An 11,490-nucleotide genomic window follows, 5' to 3' on the forward strand; every position below is an offset into this window, starting at 1 on the left:
TTGTAGCACAGAAATCTTCTCATCCACACATAACTCCTGTGCGCGGAGAGAATCATTCCATGACACTCCGTTGTTAGTAAATTTTTCAGTTCTTTTATACAGTCATAGAAATGAATTGGGTCAGTCTTATTTGGTCTCAAGTTGCAAACATTCAATTCCTAATATTTGGTCTCCTTTTGGTTCCCCATTCTCCCCTTCTGATGTTAATTAGATCTTCATTCCCTGATTTTATCAGTCTTTTCAGAGGAGATCTCTGCAATTTGCTAGAGGCAGAGTCTGGGGTGGATGTTCCTGGGTGGCCACTGATGTTCTGTTAATGGCCGCTGATGGCCCTTGGCATTCCAGCTGCTCCCAGTGTGTTGATGTGTTGAGTTCATCCCACCCCACCTGGTGCAGCAAGCCATGCAAAGAAAATTAAAAGTGTTTTAGGGAAAAGGTTAACAAAATATCTTGATTAAAATTAGAGAAATATTTTTAAACGGATACATTTTCCAACACGACTTTGGCTCAGTGTGTTCCCAGTTCTCACAGCTGCCCCTGGCACAGTCCCAGTCACTTCCAGTACTATCCCACTATGAGTCCAGTCTCTGCCAGCAGGGCTCCAGTCACTCACACTTGCCCCCAGTTGCCCCAGCATGGCCCATTTTTCTCCACAGCACAATCCCAGTCATTCGCAATCCGGTCCCAGTCAGCACCCCTATGGTCTCAGATACTCCCAGTATATCCCAGTTGCCCTGAACAATCTCTTAGACATTCCCAGGCACTCCCAGTTACCTCAGTGTAGTTCACTTACCCCCAGTTTTATCCCAGTTGCCCCTGCAATAGTCCCAGTGCCTCTCAGCATTGTTTTGGGTTTTTTCTAGATGGGGTGGGGAATTTTTGGAGAATGCAGAACTGCAAAGCTGATCCCAGTCACTCCCAGGCATTCCCTATTATGATGCAACTTCCCCCTAACACGGTCCCAGTTGCTCCCAGTTCCTCCCATTTTCATTCAATGTGTTCCCAGTTCTCCCAGTTGCCCCCAGTATAGTCCCAGTCTCTCCCAGTATGAGGCCATGGCCCCCAAGTGCTCCCTGTCAATGCCAGCATGACCCCAGTAGCCTCCAGTATAATCCCTGTGACTCCCTGTCTCTCCCAGTATATCCCAGTCACCCCCAGCATGCTGCCAGTCGCTCTCACTTCTTCCCACTTGCTTTCAGCATGATTCCAGTTGTTCACAGCCACTCCCAGTCCATCCCAGTATGATTCCAGTCACCCTCAGTGTGATCCCAGTCTCACCCAGCATGGACCCAGCTGCTCTCCCTGTGATCCCAGGATGATCCCAGTTGCTGCCAGCATCGTTCCAGTTGTTCCCAATTCCTCCCAGGATGATTCCTAGAATAGCCCCAGTCTCTCTCAGCATTGTCCCACTATCTTCCAGTTGTCCCCAGTGTGGTTCCAGTCCCCCCAGTATGGTTACAGACACTCTCATTATATCCCAGTTTCTCCAATAAGGTTCCAGTTAGCTCAGAATAATGTCAGTCCTTCCCAGTTATTCCCAGTTATTCCCAGCCTGATCCCAGTTTCTGTGAGTATCCCATACTCCCAGTTACTTGCAGTATGATCCCTGTTGTGGTCTCAGTCTCCCCAGCATGGTTCCAGTACCTTCCAGTTGATCCCAGTTGCTCCCAATCTATCCACATTTTCCTCTCAACATGGGCCTAGTAGCTCCCAGTAACCCCCAGCCAGGTTCCATTCCCATTCTCTGTAATTCCACTGGCTCCAAGGATGATCCCAGTAGGACCTGTAGTCACCCCCAGTATGGTTCCAGTCATCTCCAGTATGACCCAAATCACTCACAGATCCTCCCAGTATTCTTCCAGTCATGCCCATAATGAATCCCAGTCAATCCCAGTATGGTTCCTGTTGTGACCAGTCCTTCTCCATCATTCCCAATCTGATTGCAGTATTATGCCAGTGATTCTCAGATATTCCCAGTACTATTCTGGTCACTCCCAGTACAATCCCAGCTAGTTCCAGTAGGATCCCAGTATGACTCTGACATGGGCACAGCTACTCCCATTATCAATCCAATGTGGTTGCAGTTGCTCCCATTTCCCCCCAGTGTGATTTCAGTCTCTCCCAGTGTATCCCAGTTGCCACCACCATGTTCCCAGTCACTTCCAGTTGCTGCCAGTATGATCCAGTATGATCCCAGTCCTTCTGAGCATGATTCCTGTGTCTCCCACTTCCTCCCAGTGTGATCCCAGGTGCCCCCATTTGCCCCAGTACAGTCCCAGTTATTCCATAGATGTTCCCAGTCACTCCCAGCATGGTCCCAGTCATGTCCAGTTCCCCCAGTACAGAGTAGTAGCTCCCATTCACTCCCCAGTAGCTCCCAGCATGGAAACAACTGTTCCCAGTGTGGTTCCAGTCCCCTCAGTATGATTACAGGCACTCTTATATAATAAGATCTCCAGCTCCCCCTAGCACAGTCCCAGTCATTCCCAGTACTATCCCAGTATGAGTCCAGTATGATGCCAGTCTCTGCCAGCAGGGCCCCACTCACTCACACTTGCCCCCAGTTTCCTGAACATGGTCCCAGGTTTCCGCCCAGCACATACCCAGTCACTCGTAGTTACGTCCCAGTCACAACCCCTATGGTTTCAGAAACTCCCAGTATATCCCAGTTGCCCTGAACAATCTCATAGTCATTCCCAGGCACTCCCAGTTACCTCAGCATGGTTCACTTGCTCCCAGTGTTATCCCAGTTGCTCCTGGAATAGTCCCAGTGCCTCTCTGCATGGTTTGTTTATTTTTTTAGGGGTGGGGAATGTTTGGATAATGAAGAATTGCAAAGCTGAGCAGCAAATGCCCCTTGGGGGGACACTGGGTGGTCCCGGTGGCAGCTGCCGGCAGAGGCAGCCTGGAGGAGCAGAGCCCTGTGTCCCCCAGGACCCCAAATTGGGGAGCCCAGAGAGGGAGGAGCACTGCCATTGGCGGGACCCTCAACAGCCTGGAGAGGGGCAGGGGGGACTCCTTGGACCCCCAGCACCCCAAAGCAGAGAATAAGGGGGGTAGGGACACGGGGTCCCCAGAATCCCCCAGCATCCCTAAATGGGGAGGGGGAAGAGGGGGGAGGTTTTTGCATTCCTGGGACTCCCAGCAGCCTGGGGAGGGCGGAGACTGAGTAGATGGGGGACCCCCAATAGAAGCGTGACCCCCAGCAGCTGGGACAGGGGGGAACCCCTGAACACTAAAGGGGAGGGAACATTGCCAGGAACTCCTGGGAGGCATTTTCAGGGTTGAGTGTTGGTGTTTGGGAGATTTTGATGGAGCCCAGATGCCCAGGGACTTCTAGAGAAGGACTTGGGCAGGAGGAACCCCCAAGAAAATGCGCTCATCCCTTTTCACAAACAAGGATTTCCTAATTTCAGCCCATGGCTTGATGGAGGAGGACGAGGCTGCAAGGAAGAGGAAGATGGCCCAGGAGCCCCAGACAGGTGAGGAGGAAGTCAGTGCCCCTTTCCCCCTCTGTCCTGCTCCATCTCCCAGCCCAGCACGGCCCCGGCTGCAGGACACCCCGCTGCCGACACCGACCTGCCAGGGACGCGCTGTAGGGATCTCCTTCCCCTTCCCTCTGGCACGGAGGCAAATCTCATCCTCTCCTTGTCATTCCTCGCCCAGACAAGGAGCTGAGCACGGAGAGCAGGGAGGACAAATCCTCGTGGCAGAACCTGGTGGAAGAGGCCGTTTGCAGCAGCTCCACGGTGCAGGAATCCAACGGGGAGGAAAAGCCACGGAGATCCCGCAGCAGGAGGGGCTGCAAACGCAGATCGCGGGGATCTGAGGAGGAAAGACCCAGCCTGGGCCGGGCAGGCGGCCGGAGATGGAGCCAGAGCTCGGACCTGGTGGTCCATGAGAAGCTTCGTGATGGGGAGAAGTGCCACAAGTGGAGGTACAGACTAATCCGACACCAGAGGATCCACACTGGGGAGAGGCCCTACGAGTGTGGGGAGTGTGGGAAGAGTTTTCAGACCAGCAGCAATCTCCTCAGGCACCAGCGCACGCACACAGATGAGAAGCCCTTTCCCTGTCCCGAGTGCGGGAAGGGATTCAGGCAAAACTCCACCCTCACCAGACACCGGCGCATCCACACTGGGGAAAAGCCCCATGTGTGTGGGGAGTGTGGGATGAGCTTCAGCCAGAGCTCCCACCTGATCCACCACCGGAGGATCCACACTGGGGAGAGGCCCTACAAGTGTGTAGAGTGTGGGAAGGGCTTCAAGCAGTGTTCCAGCCTAATAGTTCACCAAAGGATCCACACTGGGGAGAGGCCCTATGAGTGTTCAAAGTGTGGCAAGAGGTTTCCCAGCAGCTCTGATCTCGTCAAGCACTACCATACACACACGGAGGAGAGGCCTTACGAGTGTCATGACTGCGGGAAGGGCTTCAAGCAAAACTCTAACCTCATCACCCACCGGCGCATCCACACTGGGGAAAGGCCCTACGAGTGTGACGAGTGTGGGAAGAGCTTCTCCCGCAGCTCAAACTTGATCCAACACCAGCGGAGGCACCAGTAAGGGAAGCCCTGCGAGTGCCCCGAGTGCAGGAAGATCTTCGTGCGCTGCTCCAACTCCATCCCCCACTGCAGGACCCACCTCGGGCAGAGCCCTGGTGAGTCACATTACCTGGGATCCATGTTGGCTTGAGACCTGCCTGGTTATCCTTTTGTTTTGGCCTTTGTTTTTCTCTCATCAATTTCTATTTGTTCTCCAAAAGCCAATAGGGATCTATCTGTCACCTCAAAAACTCCCAAATCCAAGTAAAAACCCATCAATGTTGACTCAAATTGGATCAGTCTTACTTTAAAGTGCCTTTTTTTCCCTCAAAACAACTCAATGCCACAAAAACTGTACAGGATTTCAGAGCCGCCAGGGTGAGAAGGGGTTGGAAGGATATTGGGAGAAGTGGGATCCAAATTTGGAACAGTGGGATTGGGATTGTGTGGGACTGGTTGGGAGGGATGGATTTGATAATAAATAAAACTTTGACAATTCCTGATTTCTGTCCGATTCGCTTTCCGTCACTTTCAAGTCTGTTTTCAGTGGCACCTTCTCAGCTTATTGTGTTTGTGTCCTCCTTTCACTCCTGCCTCTCTCTGCCTGCTCTGTTTCTCTCTCAGGCTTTCCCTTGACCCAGGGCAGCTCCCACCAAAGACCCTGCCCTGATTCAATTCCCACTGCAGGAGCTGCAACAGCCATGGGTGAAGTTGTGAAGGCTGGCAGTGAAATGTCCCTGTAAGATCTTGCTGCACTTGGCTTTTGGCCCCTTCTGAAGAGCTTTGCCTTCAAGGGCAGGAACATCTTTTCCTGGCTGGGGACTGGAATTCCAGAGCTGGGCACTGTGAGCCAGGCAGGACTATCCAGGCTGAGACCATAGGGACTGGGATCCTCCAGACTGGGACTGCACAGACTGGGACCAGATGGATCAGGGCCATGCAGACTGGGATTGTATAAACTGGGATGACATGGACTGGAATTGTACAAACTGGGACCATATGGACCGGGATGGCTGCTCCAGAACTATTCGAACCGAGGGGGTCCTGCCCTACCCAGGGGTCCCTCCCAGTCCCACACAGGAGCACAGGCAGAAGTCCCCAGAGTTAATGTGGAGGTCCCAGAGTGCTCACAGTGTGATCCTGATGCTGATCCCTGTCCTGGTGCCAGCCTCAGTCTCGGAGCACTTCTGGTGTCAGCCTCAGTTTCGGTTCTGATCCCAGTGTCAATCTCAGTCTTGGAGCAGTCCCCAAGTGCTCCCTGTGCTCATTCCGGTCCTGGTGTCGGTCTCGATCCCAGAGCGGTGCTGGTCTCAGTCCCAGTGGGTCTTACAGTCGCGCCAGTCTCGGTGTTGGTTCTGGTGCCGCTCTCAGTCTCAGTCCCAGAGTTCTCCCGATGCTGGTCCCAGTCCAAGAGCAGCCCTGGAGCTCTACTGGTGCTGGTCCCAGTATTGGTGTTGGTCTCAGTCCCAGTCTTTGTTCCAGATCTGGAGCAGTGCTGGTCTCAGTTCTGGTGTTGGTTCTGTTCCCAGTCTTGGTCTCGGTCTCCATTCTGATTTCAGCCTCAGAAATGGTGCTGTTGCTGGTATGGGTGCCCGTCTTGGTCTCGGTCCCAAATCTTTTAAGCCTATTATGTGATTTTTTACCAAGCTGCAGTGTTTTAGGCTGGATTTTAGGCCCATTCAGACAATGTTAGGCCAATTTGGATGATTTCAGATCTCTTTGTGTGGATTTGAGGTCCCTTTTAGGCCACCCTGCTGGAATTAAGATGAATTTGTGCCCCTTTTGGGTAATTTTAGGCCAAACCAGGCCCTTTTAGGACCATGCGGCCTTTTGGCCCCGCCCTTCCCCTCAGTTTCTGCCCATTTATTTGCCACGCCCATTTCTATTCCCAGCCTCTGTCAATCATTATCCCCTCCCCTTTCCTTCAGACCGAGCCCTTTTGTTCACCCCGCCCCATTCCCCTCTAAGCCCCGCCCATCTCCTGGCCGGTTCTCTCCGAGCATGCTCAGAACACCCGTTAGTGCCTCTTGTGCGCCGCCATCTTTGCTCCCGGTCCCTCCGTCCGGCTCCAGCATGTCCGAGAGCTGCGGTGGGGCTGGGGGGATCTATAGGGGATCTGTAGGGGACCTATAGGGGATCTGTAGGGGTCTGTAAAGGACTGGCACAGCTTTAAGGACGTGGGGGGTTTCTGGGGGTCTGCAAAGGGGATTTGGGGTCTCTGTGGGGTTAATAAAGGGAGTCTGTGAGATCTATAGGGGATCTGTAGGGGACAGGGTGGGGCTCAGTGTCTCTGTAGAGGATTTGGGCTTGTCTATAAGGGATTTGGGGGGTCCCTTAAACGGGATTGGGATTTCTCTAGGGGATTAGGGGGTCTGAGGGTCTCTGTAGAGGATTTGGGCTTTTCAATAGGGGATTTGGGGGGCTCTGGGGGTCCCTAAAGGCGCTCTGGGTGGTCTATAGGGGATCCATAGGGGCCTGGTGGATCCTATAGAGGGTCCAAGGGGGTCTCGTTCTCTATAGGGGAATTTTGAGTTTCTGAAAGGGAATTTCTGGGTATTTTGGGCTCCGTACAGGGAATTTGTTGGGTCCCCATAGGGAATTTTGGTTCCTGCTGAAAATTTTGGTGTCCTTAAAGGGAATTTGGAGGTCTCAGGAATTTTGGGGCTCCCAGAAGGAAATTGTGGAGTAATTAAAGGGAATTTTGTGGGGTTTGTAGGGAACTTTTGGGCCTATATTGAGAATTTTGAGAATTACGGGGTCTCCACTGGGAATCTTTTTTTTTTTTTTTTAGTTCAAACATGGGAAGTTTTAGGTCTCTATTGATAATTTTTGCAATATGTGTGTCCTCAAATGGAATTTTGGAGGATCCCATAGGGAGTACTTGGGGTCTGCATACAGAAACACTCCAGGAAATGGAGTGGTCTCAGGTGGGTCCAGGATGCATGTGGGGGGAATTTGGGTGGTTTGAGGGTTTTTTGTGGGGTCTGAGGTGGATTTGGGGGGAAAAGGGATGGGGGGTTCTAAGGTGGACGGAACTGGAGGCTGTGAGTTGGGTCTGATAAGAAATGGGGGGTTGTGGGGATTTGGGGTGGATTTGGGGGAGGTTGAAGGGAAATAGGGGGGTCTGAGGTGGGTTTGGGGGAATGGGGGGTCTGAGGGTTCTTTGGGTTGAGCTTGAGAGGGTTCGGAGCGTTTTCAGGGGGGTCTGAGGGGATTTTGGGGGGTTGTGAGAGGAACGGGGTGGGACTGGGGGGTTTGGAGGAGTCTGAGGGGGTTTGGGGGGTTCTCAGGTAGGACTGGGGTAAATTTTGGGGGGGTCTCAGGTGGTTCTGACGGGGTTTGGGGGGATCTGAGGTGGGTCTGGGGTGGATTTGGAGGTCCCAGCCCCCCCTTAAAACCCACTGTCCCCACAGAGGGTCCCGGCCATGGCGGTGCAGGAGCCCCGCCCCAACCACACCATCGACACCAACAACCTCAACGAGGAGATCAACAAGGACGGTGAGGGAGGGCTGGGGGCTGTCCCCATTGTCACCTGTCCTTGTCACTGTCCCCAGAGCTGTCCCTGTGCCCTCACCTTGTCCCTATCATTTCCTTGTCCCTGCCATAGTCCCGTGTATCCCCAGAGCCAAAGCAGTCCCTCTCCCCATTGTCCTCATGGTCACCTGTCCCAACTGTCACCTGTTCCCATGGTGACCGTGCTGTCCCTGTGTGTCCCCAGAGCTGAACAAGTCCCTTTGTGTTCTCAGTGTTGCCTCTCCCCCTTGTCACCTGTCCCCACTGTCCCTGTGCTGTCCCCACTGTCCCTGTGCTGTCCCCACTGTCCCTGTGCTGTCCCTGTCCCCCAGAGCTGAAGAAGTCCCTCTGTGACATTTTCTCCCACTTTGGGCAGGTTTTGGACATTTTGGGCTGGCGCAGTCTCCGCATGCGGGGCCAGGCCTTCGTCATGCTCAGGGAGATGAGCAGTGCCAGCAACGGCCTGCGCTCCATGCAGGGCTTCCCCTTCTACGGCAAACCCACGGTGAGACAGAGTCTGGGGCAAAGTACCGGGGCTTGGGGAAAAAACCCAAGTCTGGGGAAAACCCCTGAAATTCTGGGAAAAAGCCTGAAATCCTGATTAAAATAAAAACAAAATCCCCTGGGATCACTCTCAAATTAAACTGGGAATAACCCCAAAGCTTCTCCTTCTACAGGAAGGCCATGGTGAGACAGAAATTCGGGAGAAAATACCAAGATTTGGGGAAGGAATCTGAAACTTTGTAGAAAAATCTTGACATTCTGGGGAAAATCCTGAATTCCGGGGGAAAATATCCAAAAATGCAGCTTCAAATATTCCTAAAATCCGACCTGAAACCTTCCAGAGCTTTGCCTTCTATGACAAACCTGTGGTCAGAGCCAAATCCTTTGGAAAAACACCTGAATTTTGGGAAAAATTCTGAAATTCTGGGAAAAAACCCCCAAATTCTGGAAAAACCCCAAATTCTGGGAAAAAACCAAAAACCCACTATCAGATGTCCCCAAAATCCTACAAAAAAATCCCTAATCCAACCAGGAGTTGCTCCAAAGCTTCCTCTGATAGAAGCAACTCATGGTGGGAGCTAAATCCTGGGGAAAATCCCCTGAAATTCTGGGGAAAATCCCCTGAAATTTTGGGGAAAATCCTGAAATTCTGGGAAAAAAATCTGAACTCCAGCCAGGGATTCCCAAAGGTTTCCCTTCTATGCCAAGCCCACGATGAAACCTGAAATTCAACCTGGAACCCCCAAAAATCTGTTGGAAACCCCCAAATCCCTCTGGGAACTCCTCTAAAATCTCTCTGAATTCCCCCCAAATTCCTCTGAAACTCCCAAATCCTCCCCTAAATATCTCACTGAATTCCCTCAAATCCCTCAGTAACCCCAAAATCCCCCAGAAATCCTTCAGAAACCCCCAGATCCCTGCTGGAAATGCCCCAAATCACCTCCAAATCCTTCAGAATCCCCAAAATCCCTCCTGGAAAACCCCCAAATCCATCTGGAACCTCTCAAAATCCTTTGGAACCCCAAAATCCCTCCTGGAAATCCCCCAATCCCTCAGAAATCATTCAGAAACCCCAAAATCCCTCCTGGACCTCCCACCAAATCGCCCCCAAACCCCTCAGAAATCCCAAAATGTGGGATGTGCTGTTGCAGAGGATCCAGTTCCCCAAGAGGGACTTGGACATGGTGGCCAAGATGAAGGGAACGTTCGTGGGGCTGGAACGGGACAAGGGGCATAGGGAACAGTGCCTGAGAGTTATGGGGTCAGTTCTGGGGTTTGGGATCAGTTCTGGGATTGGGATCAGGATCAGCAGCACAAACAGGACAAGCACAAGGCCAAGGTTGGGGATGCACCCGGACCCAAAAAGGGAACGGGGCACAGGGGGCACAGGGAGCTGTGCCTGGGAGTTATGGGGTCACTTAAGAGATTTGGGGTTATGGGATGTGGGGTCACTTACGGGATTTGGGGTCATTTATGGGATTTGGGATCGGGCAATTTGGGGATCTGTCTATGCCTTTGGTAGAACTTGGGGTGTTTGTGGGATAATTTGGGGCTCTCTCTGTGCTTTGGGGTAACTTTGGGCTGGTTTTGGGGTCTCTCCTCAGGGGATGCCGCCGCTGGCGCAGCCGCCCCAGATGCTGCCACACCTGGGGGGGGGAACCGCCCTACATCCCCCCCTGGGCATGATTCCAGCCTGGGAATGGCCCCAAACCCTGGAATGGCCCCCATGCCAACCCCACAGCCTGTGAGTGATCCCATAACCTGAGTTATAGGGGATTTGTGGGGTTAATGGGGCATTGATGGGGTTAATGGGGTTACATGATCCCAGCCCTTGAATGGCCCCAAATCCTGGGATCCCCCCAGGAATGGCCCCATCCCCAGGGGATTTGGAGTTTTTGACAGATTTTTGGGGATTTTTGTGAGATTTTGGGGTGATGTTTTGGTGTGTATCCAGTGTGACTTTGGGCTCATTTTGGCTGCTTTTGGGGTGATTTTTTGGGGCTGGTTTTGGGGTGATTTTGGCTGGTTTTGGGGCTGACTTTTGGGTGATTTTGCCTGATTTAGGGCTGATATTGGCTGGGTTTTTTCTGATTTGTGGCTAATTTTGCTGACTTGGGGATGATTTTTGGCTGATTTTGGCTGATTTTGGGCTGATTTGGGCTGCCTTTTTGCTGATTTTTGGCTGATTCTGGCTGCTTTTATGCTTATTTGGGGCTGATTTTTGGCTGATTTTGAGCTGATTTTGTCTGTTTTGGGGCGGATCTTTGCTGGTTTTTGCTGATTTTGGCTGATTTTGGGTTGTTTCCCCGTTCCCGCAGCTGTCGGAGAACCCCCCGAACCACATCCTGTTCCTGACCAAGCTCCCCAAGGAGAGCAAGGAGCTGATGCTGTCCATGCTCTTCCAGCAGTGAGAGCCGGGAATCGGGAATTCGGGAATTCCGGGGACTGCGGGAGCTCAGAGTGGGGAGGGGGAGGAATTTTGGGGGAAATAGCATGATATGGTGAGAGAATTTCAGGATTTTGGGGTGGTTTCTGGATTTTTGGAGGAATGTTTCTGGATTGGGGGGTGGGGGGGGGGGGGGGGCACGGGGGAATTTCTGGATTTTTGGGCAACATTTCTGAATTTTTGGGGAACATTCCCAGGTTTTTTGGAGGAACATCCCCGAACTTTTGGGGGGAACATTGCTGGGTTTTTAGGGGGAATGTTTTGAATTTTTAGGGAACACCTCTGAATTTTTGAGGGAACATTCCCAGGTTTTGGGGGACCATTCTCGGATTTTTGGAGGATATTGCCAGGTTTTTTGGGGACCATTCCTAGGTTTTTGGGAGCACATTCCTGGTGTTTTTGAGGGAACATTTCTCAATTTTGGGGAACTTTTCTAAATTTATCAGGGAACATTTCTGAATTTTTTGAGGGCCGTTCCCAGGTGTTT

At 52.2% G+C, this 11,490-nt stretch overlaps 2 protein-coding genes across 4 annotated transcripts; both read left to right on the forward strand.

The window, feature by feature from the left end:
* Positions 1 to 1,904: 1,904 nt before the first annotated feature.
* On the forward strand, positions 1,905 to 6,277 carry LOC130266447 (zinc finger protein 239-like). Of its 2 annotated transcripts, XM_056515716.1 has the most exons (3): positions 3,272 to 3,482; positions 3,667 to 3,937; positions 4,037 to 6,277. In XM_056515716.1, exons 1-3 carry the CDS (start codon positions 3,374 to 3,376, stop codon positions 4,560 to 4,562), a joined length of 906 nt encoding a protein of 301 aa, XP_056371691.1. In that variant the 5' UTR covers positions 3,272 to 3,373; the 3' UTR covers positions 4,563 to 6,277. The 2 variants fall into 2 exon arrangements, with proteins under 2 accessions (XP_056371690.1, XP_056371691.1); XM_056515715.1 differs by having other exon boundaries at positions 1,905 to 3,482; positions 3,667 to 6,277.
* A 185-nt stretch (positions 6,278 to 6,462) lies between these two features.
* Positions 6,463 to 11,065, forward strand: LOC130266448 (U1 small nuclear ribonucleoprotein A-like). 2 transcript variants are annotated; one of them, XM_056515717.1, is made up of 6 exons: positions 6,463 to 6,629; positions 7,332 to 7,467; positions 7,954 to 8,038; positions 8,430 to 8,558; positions 10,162 to 10,301; positions 10,876 to 11,065. In XM_056515717.1, exons 2-6 carry the CDS (start codon positions 7,339 to 7,341, stop codon positions 10,966 to 10,968), a joined length of 576 nt encoding a protein of 191 aa, XP_056371692.1. In that variant the 5' UTR covers positions 6,463 to 6,629; positions 7,332 to 7,338; the 3' UTR covers positions 10,969 to 11,065. The 2 variants fall into 2 exon arrangements, with proteins under 2 accessions (XP_056371692.1, XP_056371693.1); XM_056515718.1 differs by lacking the exons at positions 6,463 to 6,629; positions 10,162 to 10,301 and having other exon boundaries at positions 7,208 to 7,467.
* Positions 11,066 to 11,490: the final 425 nt, after the last annotated feature.

Source organism: Oenanthe melanoleuca, unplaced genomic scaffold (assembly GCF_029582105.1).
Source record: "Oenanthe melanoleuca isolate GR-GAL-2019-014 unplaced genomic scaffold, OMel1.0 S046, whole genome shotgun sequence".
Classification (NCBI taxonomy): domain Eukaryota; kingdom Metazoa; phylum Chordata; class Aves; order Passeriformes; family Muscicapidae; genus Oenanthe; species Oenanthe melanoleuca.

Coding starts and splice junctions, on each gene's coding strand:
- LOC130266447 (XM_056515715.1), top strand. CDS start 3,374: ATGCGCTCATCCCTTTTCACAAACAAGGATTTCCTAATTTCAGCCCAT. Junction 3,483..3,666: donor GGCCCAGGAGCCCCAGACAG/GTGAGGAGGAAG, acceptor TTCCTCGCCCAG/ACAAGGAGCTGAGCACGGAG.
- LOC130266448 (XM_056515717.1), top strand. CDS start 7,339: ATGGGAAGTTTTAGGTCTCTATTGATAATTTTTGCAATATGTGTGTCC. Junction 7,468..7,953: donor AGGAAATGGAGTGGTCTCAG/GTGGGTCCAGGA, acceptor CTGTCCCCACAG/AGGGTCCCGGCCATGGCGGT. Junction 10,302..10,875: donor CCATGCCAACCCCACAGCCT/GTGAGTGATCCC, acceptor CCGTTCCCGCAG/CTGTCGGAGAACCCCCCGAA.